The 18,493-nt window shown below is 40.3% G+C and overlaps 1 protein-coding gene across 1 annotated transcript in view; it reads left to right on the top strand.

Moving 5' to 3' along the window:
* Positions 1-18,493, top strand: part of LOC124593669 (UV radiation resistance-associated gene protein) — a 105,327-nt gene that overhangs the window by 44,342 nt on the left and 42,492 nt on the right. Inside the window, exon 4 of the mRNA XM_047131955.1 lies at positions 7,912-8,185. Coding sequence (XP_046987911.1) covers positions 7,912-8,185 — 274 coding nt within the window. The remainder of the gene's footprint in view (positions 1-7,911; positions 8,186-18,493) is intronic.

Consider the following 18,493-nt stretch of genomic DNA (forward strand, 5'->3'; position numbering starts at 1 on the left):
TACATTTAGTGCATACTGGAGTAGTGCTCCCAACATGGAAATTTTATTTGTGAGTTACTGAACATTATGGTGTAGTATAGCGAAATCTGGGAATTTAGTAACTTTAGTTGAATTGGTTTCTGATTCTTTATCTAATGGAATTTCTAATACAGTACTTACCCTAAAAATTTTTTGGTATCTTTCTTGTGTGTGGCTTCCGTTTGCTGGTCACAATCAGCAGGTGAGTTAACTTCTGGAGCTTGTATAAATTTTGCTTCATCCACATCTGTCTTCTTCGGTTTAAACCATTTCATAATTTTCGTTTGGCTGATGACTTGATTGTTTATTTCTCACCTAATCAGTTTAAACCCCTTGGTAATTTGTGTTTGGCTGATGGCACAGCTTGTAACTCGTCTAAAGCACTTCTTAATCTCCGTTTGTTTGTCACTTATACTTTTTTCTTCACTCTTCTTCGAAATGTGAGTACATATTTTTTCAGCTAGTAATTTCTTTCCTGGCATATTTAAATGAAGTCCATGGACTGTATGGAACCTTCACTCCAATTTGTTTATATCTACAGTTTCAACATTCTTAAAGTTAGTGCATATTTCAGTAATAACCTCGTTTTCAACATAAATTTCGCAGTTCACACACCATCAGGGTAGTAAATCATGACAATGTGGGATGTTCACAATGAGTACATTTGTGTGGGTTAAATTGTTTAAACATTTCCTCATTTCTGCAATACCCTTGTATGTCTCATTCTGTAGATATTGTTTGATCCTCCTATTAACATGGCAGGGTCACATATTATTTCTAAGTCTTCATCCAGTCACAGTTATTTGTCCCTTTTTTTTTGACAGCATCTTTTTAGGTATTTTCTCCATGATTTTATTTAGTTATCCCACTGTGTCTCACTGGGCTTTTATTACGGGCTTTTCTGAACTTCGCCTTTTTGGGGTTGCTTTATGTTTCCTGTGGTGCGATCAAACATAGTTTTCCAGTTTATTGATCTCCTTCCATAGATCATGAAAATGTTCTTCAGTATAACATTAATGCAAGGGTGCTGATGACCTAGTTGTTTAGTGCCCTCCGCCATAAATCATCATCATCTGTCCCCCAACCCCCCCTTGCTTCGTGACAGTCACAATTTATCTAGCTCTGTCCAGAATTTTTTCTAAACCAGTTTGGGACATCTATTTGCCCAGATTTAACAGTTATGCAACCATTTATCTCAAATTAGGTGTTCATTTCACCAGTATTAGTATGCTGCTACTGAAAAGTATTTTGCCAAATGATTAAGGTATTGAGCAGTAACAAAACAAGGTTTGTCGTAGAAACTATGAAAGCAATGTTAGTGACTAGAGTGAATTATGATGAAACCTGAGTTGGATGTTTTCATATGCTGTTGAAAAATACAGGTATGCTGGTGAAAATTTACATCACTGACAAATACTGTATGCCCTCTGGCATTCCTTCATCTTAGGAGGTACTAATAAAATATAAATTAATGTACTTTTTGTAATGAATTAAAGTGGTACAGGAGTTTGCATTTATTACATTTAATTAAGACTTTTATTTGCAATATCAAAATTTTTTATTTGTACTGAATTAGGATCTAGAAAATACGGTTACCTTAACACACTAAACTAGGTTTCTATGAACATTACACTGCAAACCATATGTTTCTACCTCTCTCCATTTGTAAAATATGTGATTAAAGTTGTAAAGATAATTTTAGAACGCCCTGTATTTTCATACTTCTTTATTGGGATAACGGGAAACTGCCAACAATTGGTGATCACACACACCGTGATGCCACCCAACCTGCCAGACAGCTCAATATTTTAAATGTCATTTGTTTTCTACTCAATATTTTAAATGTCATTTGCTTTCTACTCATTGAACTGCATTAAAACTTACTTCATTTACTTTCATATTCCTTATTGTAAACGAGTTCTTTGCTTGAACATGAACATCTCTGTAATGTGCTTTCATGAATCCTTGTTACTCACATGTGTAATTTACGTCTGATGATTGATAGGAGGTGCATGCCCACTGGCGTTGTCAGCACTGACACGCAAGCAAGGAAGAAACATTCTCTTTCTCATGTCCCCACTCCCCATGGTATGGGGGTGGTCCCATAAGTACCTGGCCTAACCAAGAGATGGCAGTTGTTGTTGAAAAATATCTCTGGATTCGAAAGTATACGATCCATGAAGCACATGTTTAAAGTTTGAAGATGCCACATTGCGTAGTATTTGTTTGGCAGCTATCAATAGTGAACATTGTGAGTGAACTTGTGAAAATGGAGAAAATTGGTCATCGTCATGTGATACAATTTTTGAAATGCCTCAGTGCAACCAATATTAAAGCTGAGCTAGATTCTACATTGGAAGAGTGTGCTTCTTCATTGAAAACAGTAAAATGTTGGTTAGCTGAGTTTAAACGAGGCCGTATGAGCTGCCAAGACGAGCATCGCAGTGTCGACCAATTCAGGTGACGACTCCAGAAATGGTGAAGAAAATCCACAAAGCGGTACTGTATGATTGTCGACTGAAAGTGCACGAGTTAGAAGACATAGTAGACATTTCAAAAAGACATGAGAAAACTGTGTGCCAGATTTGTGTCACGTTTGCTCACACTCGAGCAAAAACAGTGTCGTGAAGATGTTTCAATTGACTGGTTAGCGAAGTTGCAGCAACCAAGCTGATTTTTTTGTGCTGTTTCATAATCATGGGTGAAACACGAGTCCATCACTTCACTCCTGAGACAAAAGAACTATCAAAACAATAGACACAAATTTGAGAACCAACTCCAAAGAAGACGAAGACCGTTTCATCTGCAGTCAAGGTCATAGCGGGGTTTTTTGGGATGCATGTGGGATAATTTTCACTGACTATCTTGAAAAAGAAAAAACTATCAATGGCGAGTATTATGCGAACTTATTGCAACGTTTGAATGAAGAAATCAAGCAAAAACAGCTGCATTTGGACAAGAAAGTGTTGTTTCTTCAGGGCAGCTCACAAGTCCATTATTGCAATGGCCAAAATTAATGAATTAAAGTTTGAATTGCTACCTCATGCACACTATTCACCAGATTCAGCCCCCTCTGATTATTTTCTGTTCCCCAGCTCGAAAAAATGGGTTGGTGGTTGACGATTTTCAACAAATGAAGATGTGATGTTGGCAGTTGATGGCTATTTTGAGGAGTTAATTCTCATTATAAGAAAGGTATCGAAGTGGGAAAAGTGTATAGAGCTGAAAGGAGATTATGTTGAAAAATAAATACATTTTTTCAAATTTTTTGTGTTTTCTTTGTTGGGTCAGGTACTTGTGGGACCACCCTTGTAAATCATGGCCATTGTCCAACTTACCATCTACAAACTGTGTGTGTCTGGGAAATTAATCTGATTTGATCCAGATGTCCAGGATTTTCAAAGTTCTTTTTCTGGAATCAGCAATTTAAGTGATACATCAACTTAAGTAATTAAGTATTAATAACACCTGGAACAACTTAATCCACAGCAATGTATAAATGAAAATAAAAATTAGTCCATTCAGTACATAATTAAATGAACATGTATAATGCTTATTTTAACTTTGATATACCCTCTGAGGTATGTCTTCACTTATCCGTGAGGGTAAGGCTACCCTCTGGTGGTGTAAGGTAGCACTGCTTTAATTCAACTAATGAAAACACTGTAGGCTGGTATCACGCACAAGAATGAGTGGATAGCTTAGTTAAAACACTATAGTGTGGTGTTAGTTGAAAGAGTGACTAGATGGTTCAACCAACAGAAAAACTGCTGACAGTTTTCAATTGAAAAGAAAGAAGGAAGAATTGAGTCATTATGCGAAGCTGCAACAATCTCGAATGTTTTCATTTGGTTGCTCCTACAGACTATTTTCACATAAAAGAATGAGTTAGTAGTCCAACCAACTGAATCAATTACATTCAAGCCCCCCTATGCCTGGGTTTCAGTTGAAATCCCCCATTTGGTTTGATGCTGAGGTGCTACCCCAATTCAATTGTAGAGCTTCTGGAATGCTGCTAAAGTTAGGGGGAATACTAGGTAGGCCGGGAATGTGGACTGAAGGGGGAGGCGTGCTGGGGTAGTTGATGCAGTTGTGGAAAGCCACTGTGTCAAGGTCGTGTAATGGTTTGTGCATCTGCCTAGTGACCCAGGAGATGTGGGTTTGAATTCCAGCCTTGGTACAAGTTTTCATATGTCAGTTCAGTGTTCACATACAGGATGAGGCAGCTAAGTCATAACCCCTTGTATCTCCCCAACCATTTGGATACAAAGATGCCGTTTGGACAGTGAATTGCAGGGACAGGGGCTACTTGAATACCGTATTTACTTGAATCTAAGCCGCACTTTTTTTCTGGTTTTTGTGATCCAAAAAACCGCCTGCGGCGTAGAATCGAGTGTAAAGTAAGCGGAAGTTCTGAAAAATGTTGGTAGGTGCCGCCACAAATAACTTCTGCCGTCGAATATATGTAGCGCTACAAAGGCAAGCTTTGCAGGCACAAAGATAAATACTGGCGCCAAAACCTCTGCGTCAGTAAATAAATTAAAAAAAAGGTGGAAAAAGAGCTCCCCCCCCCCCCCCCCCCCCCCCCCTCTGAGTTTCGACCACTGCATTTTCGTACATTATCCAACGAAGTAAATGCAAATTCCGTATTGTTCATCTTCGAATGTAACAGCATTTCAATGTACTACGAAAATCCGACTGGCAAGACTGTTTGGGATGCTTGTCAGTATGGCCAACTCTACGTTCTGAATTCTTTCCTGCCTGTGAGAAGAGATGGTTGCTAATAGGAACTTTTATGAATTGTGAATCACATGCAGTATTCTCTTCACCATAAGAATAATATGAATATAAACATTTTACCATGTATTCTTTCGTCTTTGCTGCCTAATAAACTACGAAACTAGAGTGAGGCAACAGCAAACACAGAAGAATATACATATCATGTCATGTTTAAATTCGTATTATTCTTATGCCTAATAGTGATACAGTCAGAAGTGAAGCACGGCAATTGACTAGATTTTCAGATCTATGATGACTCTAATTTCAGTGCAGAATGTAATGTACTAAAGAGGTGTCTGCAAAGATTTTCAAACGGAGAAAAATTTTCGCTAAACTCTCGTTCAGAACATCTTCTATCATGTGCAGTCTATTATTTGGTTCTTGTTGATCATTATCAAGGAAAGCAGCAGTGTAAGTAACAACAAATAGCAGTCTCTTGCCATTGTTTCGCTAGTGACACGATCCCCCCCTCCTCTCTCTCTCTCTCTCTCTCTCTCTCTCTCTCTCTCTCTCTCTCTCTCTCTCTCTCTCTCTCTCTCCCTCCCTCCTTTTTTTTTTTAATTGTAAGCGGCAGTAGTGTGCACAAAAGCAAGCCATGCCTCTAGCGGCGACAGACCGTAAACACTCATTATCAGAATGCGACAAACAATGCATGACACAGTACAGCACTGCATTTTCAGCTTAGAGTGACGTAAACACCTATAACAAAGAGAACGGCACTTACCAGATCAAAGAAAAATAAGCAATCAAGCACGTGAAAGCACGTGAAAAAGGAAGGGTACCTGTATAAATACGGATGGAGCGCCTGACGCATAGCAATGGCTACCTGGTAAAGCTTACCTGCCAAGCTTACGATTCGAAACAAACTACTGTAACTGTATTGTCATTTATTCGACCTAATTGTGTCTCATATTACAATGGACCAACTTTGTTTCGATTTGGAGGTGCGGCCTAAAACTTTTCTTTCCCCTTGAGTTTTGAGTCTCAAATTTCAGGTGCGGCTTAGATTCGGGAAATTTTTTTTCCTTGATTTCAAGTCTCATTTTTCAGGTGCAGCTTAGATTCGAGTGCGGCTAAGATTCGAGTAAATACAGGTACATCACATTTCATGTTTGTGCTATTTTTTATTACAGAGGTATGAGGCCATCTTTGGTTTTTTAAATGGAACACTATGTTAAACTTTAGCATAACATGATGGGCTAAAAAAGGCTGTTTCAAATATGTGTATATCATAATATTTAGGCAAATAGATTTTGAGACACAGATATGTTCTCATATCATGTTCATCTTTCGATGTGGCATTGTCCAATGCGACCTTTCCTGTTGTCCACTGAGGAACTTAACAGGGAAGGCATTGTTTTCCTGCTTCTCGATAACTCACAAGGTGACACACGAGGTAGCTGGAGAGAAGGGTATAAATGTGCTGCTGGGGTATTGAGACATCGCATTTCTGTCACAGATTCTTGGAGCAGACATGTACACCAATGAAGAAAAGTTAGATATGCTTCTAGTGTGTGGCGAAAGCAGAAGAAATACTGTTAAAGCAATATGGAAAGCTGTATCCTGATTGTGAGCATACTACGCGCCAGCTTCTTGCACATATTTGCAAGAAACTACTTGAATCGGGATCATGGAATGCCATACAGAGGACAAGGCAGAAAACTGCAACTGGAAAGGTATATGAAGAGGGTGTTCTGGCGTCGGCGCATAACGACCCTACTGTTTCATCGTGACATATCGCCTTGGAATGTGGTATAAGTCAGAGAAGTGTTCTGCGCACATTGCACCGGCATAGATTTCACCCATTTCACCTTTTATTACATCAAGCACTCTCCGGTGTAGATTTCGAACAGCGCCAGGAATTTTGCTGGTTTGCTCTGCAGCACCTACAAGATGATACAGCCTTTTTTCGTTTTCAAATAACTGAATAATATTTGCACAGCATCATCAGTTAATTTTTGCGCAAAATATCGCAGTATGTATTACTATTGTCGGGTAAATGGGTGTGTTTGTGTAAGGACAGACTTGTCATGTTTACCATGTACTCTACACAACAGGAAAGGTTGCATTGGACAGCGCTGCTTCAAAGGATGAACACGATATTAAGACGTATCTGTGTCTCAAAAACTATTTGCCTAAATATTATGATATACACATATTTGAAGACGTCTTTTTAAGCCCATTATGTTACGCTAAAATTTAACATAGGGTTCCATTTAAAAATACAAAAAACAAACATAGCCTCATATCTCTGTAATAAAAAATAGCACAAACATAATATGTGATGTATTCAAGTAGCCCCTTTCCATGCAATTCACTGTCCAAGAGGCATCTTTGTATCTATTACGGTTGGGGAGATACAAGGGGTGTTATGAATTAGCTGCCTCATCCTGTATAAATTAAAGACTGACTTGAATGTGGCATTGATGACTCTGGCTGTCACATATTGCTTGACAATGTAAGTCTTACCCTGGTCATCAATGACCGAGAGCCTTGCGGGGGTGGAGAATAGCCTAGCGACAACAGTCATGCTGAAAAAGGACCATCCACTGAGAAAGCTTTTCACTGTCTTGAGATGACTATGAACTGGTTACAACCAGAAGAAGAACATAATGCATTCCGAGTGCTGTCTTTAAAACATTTGCAACATTTGGTGGCAAGAAATGAGTCTTAGCTCTGAAACAAAAACAAATTTTGGTCTTCTTTTCTTAAAATGTGGGCCTGATTTAATAGTCATTTGAACTTCCTAGTCAATTGTCTATGTTAATTGTAAGATGTGTAATACATATGTACAGTTTTGCATTTAATTCACTGTTTCTTTGTTTTACTTTTCTATGAGCATTGGTGCAATATGTTTTTATAAATTATCAAATGATTGGTTAATCAAAAAATCAGTTACTCAACCCCCACCCCCTCCACCCAATCAATGCTCTACTGTTAGGTCATGACTGCTTTTTGTTCATTTGCATGTGACAGTTGCTTAAAAAAAAAACAAAAATAACCACGAACCTGAAGCTATCCTGGTCAAACTATTAAACATGTAAGGTATACAAGCTACTCTTTTTTTTATCACTGTAGTTTGTACTTCACCTAACAGATGATTTCAATTTACAGGTATTGTCATCCGTCTCTGGTTACACCGGAAACAAGAGAAGGATGTAGTTTTGACTGTTTGGGGTGTTTACTTCAATGGTTTAATTTACTTGGGACCCAAGCTCTGCTCAGATCCATCTTCATTTTGTATTAACACTATCGTGTTTCATATGCACGGTGGCTATTTTACTGCTCCTGAATGTTTTAAGGAGCAGCCCCAAAAGATTAGAAATTCTAGGATTTTACTCAATCAAAGTGATGTACGCCCCAGCTATACTGTCAGTCTTTTGCTAAGGTAAGTATAAAGTTAAGATGTTGTTGGTTCTTAACTTAATTGACACTGATTTGCTAGAAATGTACCTTTCCTCTTACTGTTTTTTCTTTTTTTGGTTGTTTCTTTTTCTATTTTATTTACTCTTATTTTCTTATGTGTACAACGGAGCTCTCACCAATTAATAAGTGTAACACTCAATTGTGTCTTCACAAGGTGTTGAGGCAAGACTTTCCAATGATCTTCCATATAGAATCTGTTATAAGTTACTAGCGATAGCAAAGATGTCTTCGACCTGAAATTTGATTTCAACATCACAGTGCTTTACTAGGCATGGATGTGTTATGCAAGTGATATGCTCTTGCCATCCTCAAATCTTTAAACAGACTTACCCAGCATGTTACACTGGGAGCTATGATTTAATGCAGTCTTTGAACTATGGTGAATATTTTTCAGTTTAACAAATCATTTCCTTAGGGAAAGAAGCAAAAAATGCTGGGAAAAAGGCTGTGGCTGAATGAGGTTTGAAACCCAAACATTTGTATTTATAGTCTGACATTTAATGACTGCTACCAAATAAAAAATGACAATTCCGTGGAGGACTACCATTGATTTATGACCTACAATATTACATATGTATTTTAATTAGTTCATGAAGGATGTTGCAGAACCTGTCCTGACATTACCTCTTTGTATATGTTGCACAATTTCAGTTGTATACAATAAAGATCGGCAACGAGTCTGAGTGTTCTATCCTAACTTTTTTCTCCGTGACAGTGACAAGCTGAGCTTCTGTGGATTGACAGTGACCAACAGCAGTCTCACCTGATGGCAACATGGTTCCACCATACTTTTATTTATTTATTTGTCTCTTTACATTCATTTTTCCATGTAGTAATCACACAATGACTTTTGCAAATGTTGTATTGTTTACAAAGGTGTAGTAGATACTCTTATCGTATTTGCTTACAAAGGTTAAATATATTTAATCTACAAAGGTTAGTACATAATAGATACAATTTAGATTTCTTTAATGAATACAGATATTTATAAGAAAAGATTTTAACATTATTTTAAATGGGTCCCCAGTGTTTGTTCTTCTGGCAGTTTGTAATACCAGATTGAGCCGCTGAAATATGGATCGTCATCTGTTAATTAGTTTTGTTCTTTGTCTGTGATAATTGTGCTTATTCCTTGTGTTTTGGTTATGTACACCTTAACATTTGAGTGTGTCACTCTGATGGCTTACAATAATCTGATAAGTCTATACAAAGGGTGTCCCAGGTGGAGTGGTCAGTATTCAGGGATATGACAGGAGCCAACCTTTGAGGCACAAACCTTCATATAGACATGTGCCCCATTATCAATGGTTTCAGAGATAGAACCCATAAAATGTACATTGTTATTTATTTTCTGTGTTATTCTATACATTCCGAGGTTTACACATTTACAAGAGCTATTACACATTACAACATGTATTTTACAAAATATCAGTTGAGAAATATGTACTGTGGTGTCTTCCAAAGTGTGAAGTCCCAGGTTAAAGTATACAGGGTGGTCCATTGATTGTGACCAGACCAAATATCTCACGAAATAAGCATCAAACGAAAAAACTACAAACAACGAAACTTGTCTAGCTTGAAGGGGGGGAACCAGATGGCGCTATGGTTGGCCCGGTAGATGGCGCTGCCATAGGTCAAACGGATGTCAACTGCATTTTTTAAATAGGAACCCCCATTTTTTTATTACATATTCGTGTAGTACGTAAAGAAATATGAATGTTTTAGTTGCACCACTTTTTTTGCTTTGTGTTAGATGGTGCTGTAATAGTCACAAACATATGGCTCACAATTTTAGACGAAAAGTAGGTAACAGGTAGGTTTTTTAAAATTAAAATATAGAACATAGGTACATTTGAACATTTTATTTCGGTTGTTCCAATGTGATACATGTACCTTTGTGAACTTATCATTTCAGAGAACGCATGCTGTTACAGGGTGATTGCCTGTAAATACTACATTAATGCAATAAATGCTCAAAATGATGCCCGTCAACCTCAATGCATTTGGCAATACATGTAACGACATTCCTCTCAACAGCGAGTAGTTCACCCTCTGTCATGTTCGCACATGTATTGACAATGCGCTGACGCATGTTGTCAGGCATTGTCGGTGGATCACGAAAGCAAATATCCTTCAACTTTCCCCACAGAAAGAAATCTGGGGATGTCAGATGCGGTGAACTTGTGGGCCATGGTATGGTGCTTTGACGACCAATCCACCTGTCATGAAATATGCTATTCAATACTGCTTCAACCGCACATGAGCTATGTGCCGGACATCTATCTTGTTGGAAGTACATCGCCATTCTGTCATGCAGTGAAATATTTTGTAGTAACATCGGTAGACCATTACGTAGGAAATCAGCATACATTGCACCATTTAGATTGTCATCGATAAAATGGGGGGCCAATTATCCTTCCCCCCCATAATGCCGCATCATACATTAACCCGGCAAGGTCGCTGATGTTCCACTTCTCACAACCATTGTGGATTTTCCGTTGCCCAATGGTGCATATTATGCTGGTTTACATTACCGCTGTTGGTGAATGATGCTTCATCGCTAAATAGAATGCGTGCAAAATATCTGTCATTGTCTCATAATTTCTCTTGTGCCCAGTGGCAGAACTGTATGGGTGCAATCGATGTTGATGTAGCATTCTCAACACCGACATTTTTGAGATTCCCAATTCTCATGCAATTTGTCGGCTACTGATGTGTGGATTAGCCATGACAGCAGCTAAAACACCTACTTGGGCATCATCATTTGTTGCAGGTCTTGGTTGATGTTTCACATGTGGCTGGACACTTCCTGTTTCCTTAAATAACGTAACTATCCGGCGAACAGTCCGGACACTTGGATGATGTCGTTCAGGATACTGAACAGCATACATAGCACACGCCCGTTGGGCATTTTGATCACAATAGCCATACATCAACATGATATCGACCTTTTCCGCAATTGTTAAATGGTCCATTTTAACACGGGTAATGTATCACGAAGCAAATACAGTACGCACTGGCGGAATGTTGCATGATACCACATACTTATACATTTGTGACTACTACAGCACCATTTATCACAAAGCAAAAAAAAGTGGTCCAACTAAAACATTCATATTTCTTTATGTACTACACAAAATATAATAAAAATGGGGGTTTCTATTTTAAAATATGCAGTTGATATCCGTTTGACCTATAGCAGTGCCATCTAGCGGGCCAACCATAGCACCATCTGGTTTCCCCCTTCAAGCTAGACGAGTTTTGTTCTTTGTAGTTTTTTCGTTTGATGCTTATTTCGTGAGATATCTGGCCCAGTCACTATCAATGGACCACCCTGTATACCCCATGACAGCAACTCAAGCTAAGGGCAGTCGCTGTCAGATGAAGCCATGAATGAGAGTCGTTGGAGAAGGCATGCCCTCAAGAGGTTCCTAACACCGAAGTCTACTTATGTCAGAGTGCAGCACCATACAACCCAGTCTGTGACAGCAGTCTATGATAACAGCTTCATCATAGCTCAGACCCAGGCATTGAGCTAGTATCATTAGTCAAAACTGTGTACAAGAGTTATAATTAATGGAATATGAATTTGATTATAATGCAATATTGTTGAAGTGATAAACAGCTACCGTGTACTGTGACAGTACCATAAATATATGTTATACAGTTGGATAGACAAAAAATCCACTCACCAAGTGATGGCAGGACAAATTGCATAAAAATTAATGAAATGTGCAAGCTGTCTGAGCCAGTGGCTCCTTCTCCTGGCAGAAGGGTTGAAGGGGAAGGAAAAGTGGTGATGGAAAATGGTTGGTGATGTTTAGGAAATGGGAATAATTACAGAAAAGTCACCCAGAACCATGGGTCAGGGGAAACTTAATGCTCTGTGTCACTTGCCTGAGTGTCCACATAGATGGGCTCTGTTGTTTCCAAAGCTGACTGGGATGCTTTCACCATTGCCTCACCCTTCACACCCTGCCACATGGAGGTATCGATGCAGTTGTCAAGAGCACAACTGCAGCCATTCTATTGGCAGCTGACCCAGTGATCCCCTCTTCTTTTGGGATCCCCTCATTGGAAAACAGTACCTTGTTGGACCCTTGAAATTACCATGGCCATTAGAGATTGCAGGCGCACTCTCCAATGCCATAAACAACTTCCGTTGATGCAGCATCTCGCTACCTTTAAACAGCTATATGTCCAGATCTACCACCTCATAAATTGACAGAAAGAAGAAAGCTGAGTGAGGTACATTGCTACTATTGGATCACATGCCCCTCCTTTGCAGGTTTGCGTGAAGTTTAGACACCTCTACGGACATCAGTACCCCACAGATGTATGTGTTTTCTCTGTGAATGGTGACGTTTGCACTGTTCCAGACACTATTGCGAGTCTTCTACTTTTCATTATGCTCAAGCCTCTGTGTCTGAGAATTATCAGCTTGCATTTCATGCCCTCAAACAGTGGTTAGAGTGACTTCCTTTACCATTTACTACACATCACCTGGAACCTCATAATGTTCCGTTCAGTACAGGGGAATTCCTCAGTGCCGTAGCCCTTTGTCCTGACACAATGCCAGAACCAGACTACATCTACAGCCAAATGCTCATCCACTTATCAGTGGATTGCTAACATCACATCCTTGCCATTTTCAATCACATCTGGAGTTAGGGTGAGTTCCCGTCTCAGCGATTAGAAATCATGATTGTCCCAGTATTGAAACTGGGTAAACACCCCCTTGAGATGGACAGCTGGGTCTTTTGGCTCCATCTCTAGGAGGTTTTGGGCAAGGCAGCTCTACTGCTGACAATTTGGCCTGCCTGCAGTCCACTATTTGGCCAGCTGTTTCCTGGCGTCAACATCCTGTCACAGTCAAAAAAACTCTTTGACTTCGACAGGGCATATAACCCCAATGGTATCACCACATCCTAGCTACCTTCCATGAGTGGAGTCTTCAGGGTCAATGCCCAGTTTTTATCCTGAACTTCTTTTCTCTCCATACTTTCCAGGTTCAAGTTGCTGTTTTCTACGTTACATCTCATATACAAGAGGATGGGGTCCCACAGGGCTCTGTATTGAGTGTGCCCCTTTTTCTAGTGGCTGTCAATGGCCTAGCTGCAGCTGTGGGATCTACAGTATCAGCCTTCCTGTATGCTGATGAGTTTTGTGTCTTTTATTGCTCCTCAACTATTGGTGTTGCTGAATTCCAACTGCAGGGTGCCATGTAAAAGGGACAGTCCTGTACTCTCACTCATGGTTTCTGGTTTGCCACCACCAAGACATTTGTCATGCAATTCTGCCACCATTGTACTGTCCATCCCCAACCAGAACTCTAACTCGAGGACCAAATGCACAATGTAGTGGAGTCTTATCATTTTTTTGAATTGGTCTTTGATGCCCAGTTGATGTGACTGTACCATCTTCACCAGCCTAAGCAGATCAGCTGGTCACATCTTAATACTCTTCATTGTCGTAGTTACACCAGATGGGGTGCAGACCGCTCTGCATTTTTGCGGCTATACAAAGCTCTGATCCTGTCATGTCTTGATTATGTGGGTCAGCAGCACCTTCACCTTTGTGGATGCTGGATCCGATACTCAATTGTGGGGTCAGACTTGTGACAGTGCATTTCAGACCAGCTCTGTGAACAGCCTATTCATCAAGGCTAGTGTCCCTCCCCTACAGATCAGGCACCAACAATTGCTACTCAGCTGTGCAGTACACATTCACTGCTTCCCTGGGCATCTGAACTACTATGTCCTTTTTCCTAGTAGAGTGATCTACCGCCCACAAAAGAGACCAAGGTCTGGAGTCAGGATTGCAGTTCACATACAGTGTGTCTACTCTAAACTCCATCCTTCCCCAATGTTGCCTCTTGTCAGTGAGAAATTGCATGTGCCCCCACGAGGGTACCCTGTCCTCGGATCTCCCTCAACCTCTCCTTTGAATCGAATGAATCAATAGACCCTATGATTTTTCACCGCCTGTTTCTGTTCATCCTTGAAGCATTTACAGGCTCAGACAAAGTCACACTGACGCTCTACAGTCAACATATAAATCAGTTTTGCCTACACTCTTGCAAGATGCTGAGCTATGTTTCCTGCTGAATCGATGCAGTGTATTCTCTGAAGAACTGGTGACCATTGCTCGAGCCCTCAGCCACCTTCGTTCTTGCGCTGTCAAGTAGTTCTTAATCGGCAGTGATTCCTTGAGTGTAATCTGCAGGCTGTTGACCAGTGCTGTCCTTGACACCCATAGGTTGTAACTATCCAGGATCTACTGTATGAACTCCAACATGATGAACAGTTGGCTGTCTTAGTATGGATCCCTGATAACATTGGGATCCCAGAGAATGAACGTGCTAACCAGTTGGGCAGTTTGGCTACCAGGTTGCCGACTTTGGAGACAGGGGTACTGGAACTGGACATTCTGTTGACTCTATGTGAACAATTGTTGGAGGCTTGGAATGCAGATTGGTGTGCAGTGATTTCTATGAATAAACTGTGAAACATAGAGGAGACCATGGCCATGTGGCAGTCTCCCTTTCATGCTTCTCACAGGGAATCTACTGTCCTCTGTCAGCTTTACATTGGCCACACTTGGCTGACATATGATCACATCCTCCAACTTGAGGATCCACCCGACTGTCAATGTGGTGCCCATCTCACAATGGCCCACAAGCTGCTGGACTGTCCTATTTTGGCCACCTTATGCTGAAACTTATTTGCTGACATGCTACTTCTGGTGCTAGCAGATAATGCAAAAGCAGTAAATTTGGTTTTATGTTTTACCCGTGAAAGAGGTTTTTACTCTTCTCTGTGATGTAGGACACATTAGCCTCATCAGCTGATTGAGAGATTGGAAGGGTGCCCTGTCACCTGCTCCGACCTGAGGGGCCCATGGCTGCCCTTGCTTGGTGGTCTGGCCTGGCTCCTGACCTTCCCATCTATTAAATTATTTTTATTCCTTTACATCTTTAATTGTTTGACAGACTCATCATCATTGTCCTCTTTCCTGAGATTTTATTTCTTGTTCATGTAGCTAGTTTGCTTGTGGTTATGGAGCATGTGGAAGCACTGGTTGGATCCAGTGTGTGTCTCTCCAGACACGTAACAGGCCCTGGTGCCTTCAGCTGCTTTCTGAGCAGGGCAACACTCCTATTTTCACCCTTTTATGCCTCCCTCACTTCTACCTCTTGGTTTTCTTGAGTCACGGATACAACTGAATCCATTAGGATTTGTCTTTGGTGTACTTCCTCTCTGAGGACTATTCCTGGAAGGGATCAAGGGACTAATGATCTCATAATTGGGTCCCTTTGACCCCAGCAATCAGTCACGTCAGTCACGTCAGTCACGTCAGTCACGTCAGTCACGTCAGTCACGTCAGTCACGTCAGTCACGTCAGTCACGTCAGTCACGTCAGTCACGTCAGTCACGTCAGTCACGTCAGTCACGTCAGTCACGTCAGTCACGTCAGTCACGTCAGTCACGTCAGTCACGTCAGTCACGTCAGTCACGTCAGTCACGTCAGTCACGTCAGTCACGTCAGTCACGTCAGTCACGTCAGTCACGTCAGTCACGTCAGTCACGTCAGTCACGTCAGTCACGTCAGTCACGTCAGTCACGTCAGTCACGTCAGTCACGTCAGTCACGTCAGTCACGTCAGTCACGTCAGTCACGTCAGTCACGTCAGTCACGTCAGTCACGTCAGTCACGTCAGTCACGTCAGTCACGTCAGTCACGTCAGTCACGTCAGTCACGTCAGTCACGTCAGTCACGTCAGTCACGTCAGTCACGTCAGTCACGTCAGTCACGTCAGTCACGTCAGTCACGTCAGTCACGTCAGTCACGTCAGTCACGTCAGTCACGTCAGTCACGTCAGTCACGTCAGTCACGTCAGTCACGTCAGTCAGTCCGTCCGTCCATCCATCCATCCATCCATCCATCCATCAATCTTTTGTCGCATCAGTATTCGGTTAAAGTGAATATAAATTGCATGTCCCCATAGCTCTATCCCATAACTTACAAATGGACAAACATCCCATAGTTTACTGTTTTCTGCATTAAGCTACAAACAATTTAGGGTGTTGGCTGAGCAAGACCATTGCACTTCTGATTTTCCTGTATACAAGGTTAACGTGGTTTCCCCATTGAAGACTGCTATCCAAGTGCAGACCGAGGAATTTAGTTTTCATTGTATATGCATAAAATTCCACAAATATTTCTTAAACATCTGTGGTATGCATTGCCTGCTTTGAACTCCAGTACCTGTGATCTTGTGGTACTGACATTTAGGCTCTGATTACTAAAATATTTAGTCACCTCTGATGTCTCGTGTTGAAAAATGTTATTTCTTCTTCATTGTCACTATGAAACAGCAGAGAGATGTCATCAGTGTAAGTAATTATATGGGAATTATAAGGCTGTGCAGTGTCATTTGCTTATACAAGAAAAAGAAATGCCATGCTTATATTTAGAAATGTTGGGGAAATAACAACAATAATGCTGCACAGTTGTGTACTGAATACCTTCTCATGTTGCATTTTAAAGTGCAGTATTCAGCTCACTTCACTGAATTGTAACTTCCTTGTTGCTTAATGTGGATGCACTCCTATGAATAAAATGATGCCTTGTTCCTATTATTTGTATATCTCAACAAAAGCGCAGTAAACTGAATGATTGACATTTAGTTGCCCTATTCAGTACAAAACGGCACTGAAATGGAGCTAAATCATTCACGTGAACACAATAACTAACTACATTAAAATAATATAAACTGCTTAAGTACTTATCAATTCCTGTAGTACGCCATACTTATGGAGAGGCATATTCCTTACTAACGGGATGAGATTTATTGTGGCAATGCAGTAGACACCGTTCACTCAAAAATATGAAACACAAACACAAAAAGACACAAGGTATGGGAAAGGGTAGATGCCATTTAGTTCAGTCACTTTCTTTCTCTGGACTGTTGTGCATCTTTGGAAAAGTCACTGTATTTGCCCAAGGATATAATTATATTTTCTGTATTAGTTCCTACACACACTTATTTTTTCCATGCTTCTTTGTCAACCGTTTCTGTGCGGGGTAGAACATTACTCAACTTCTCTGGCATTATCTGTACCATTCCTTCTTCAAACAGTTCATGAATCTCTGTCACAGTAAAGCTTTTGTTATTTGTTGTCAAATAGTGTTTGATCTGCAGTCATATCATTTTGATGGAATTGATGTGGCAGTGGTACAGGGGACACTTGAGAACTTTGTGACCATGTTCTTCAGCCACTTCGTCAACATACTGTTGAAACTGTGGATTTTTTACTAGTTACAGGTGCTCTTCCTACTTAAATCAACCTGAACTGCACATTGTGGCATTTGAACCATTCAACAACGTTGGCTGTTTGAACCATTCAACAACATTGGCTGTTTTTCGTTGCCATCGTTGGAGCTTTATCTTTAAAAACTGAATGGTATGGGCCTTATCGATTATAATGACATATAGCTGATTTATGTTTTTTGATAGTTGCCCTTTGAAGCACTTCAAAAGTCTATTATGATTGATCTCCTGATGGTAATCGCTTATTTTCCTTGATTTGTAAACAGGGAGACAGTTCGGTACGCAACCATATGAAGGTCCATCCTGCAAGACAATAACTCTTGCCCCTTTCCCTTGGGAACAGCTGAACTTCCACATATACTATCATCTGTCCAGTATTCTTGATGAAATGACTGGCATTTATCTACATTTCATTGAGTCACACAATGTTTTCAAACATCATGTTAATAATGTTTCTAAAAAGTTGACAATGCCATGAAACAATGTTGCCACTCTCCATTATAATTTTGGGTCTAACAACTGTTAACATAGAAGTCTTGGTGCCTCTGATTAATTCTGCCTCACAAAGAGTAACACAGTTTTTTTTTATAGTTGCATTATTCACTCTTAATATTGTTTCTTACTCTTTGTTCTGGCTGCCTCTTTTTATCAGGTGTTCATAGCTGAGATGAACCAGCCCCTTCATATTCTGATGTTCTGCATAGTGTTTTTCTTTTCAAACTTTGGCAACAGTGTTTGTATATATCTTCAGAGTTTCTGCAGTTCTTTCGGCTACCTTCATTAGGGGCAGTAACGTTTCACCTCCTTCTCAAACTGTTGCCATGCTGGGCACACAGTCTCACATATCTAATCGTGCAAAATATGACCAGATCACTGAACTTTCCATTATCAACCACGTTTCTCTGCACACTTCTGCTCCAGGCTTCAGACATTCTAT

The sequence above is a fragment of the Schistocerca americana genome, chromosome 2 (genome assembly GCF_021461395.2).
Source record: "Schistocerca americana isolate TAMUIC-IGC-003095 chromosome 2, iqSchAmer2.1, whole genome shotgun sequence".
NCBI classification, from domain to species: domain Eukaryota; kingdom Metazoa; phylum Arthropoda; class Insecta; order Orthoptera; family Acrididae; genus Schistocerca; species Schistocerca americana.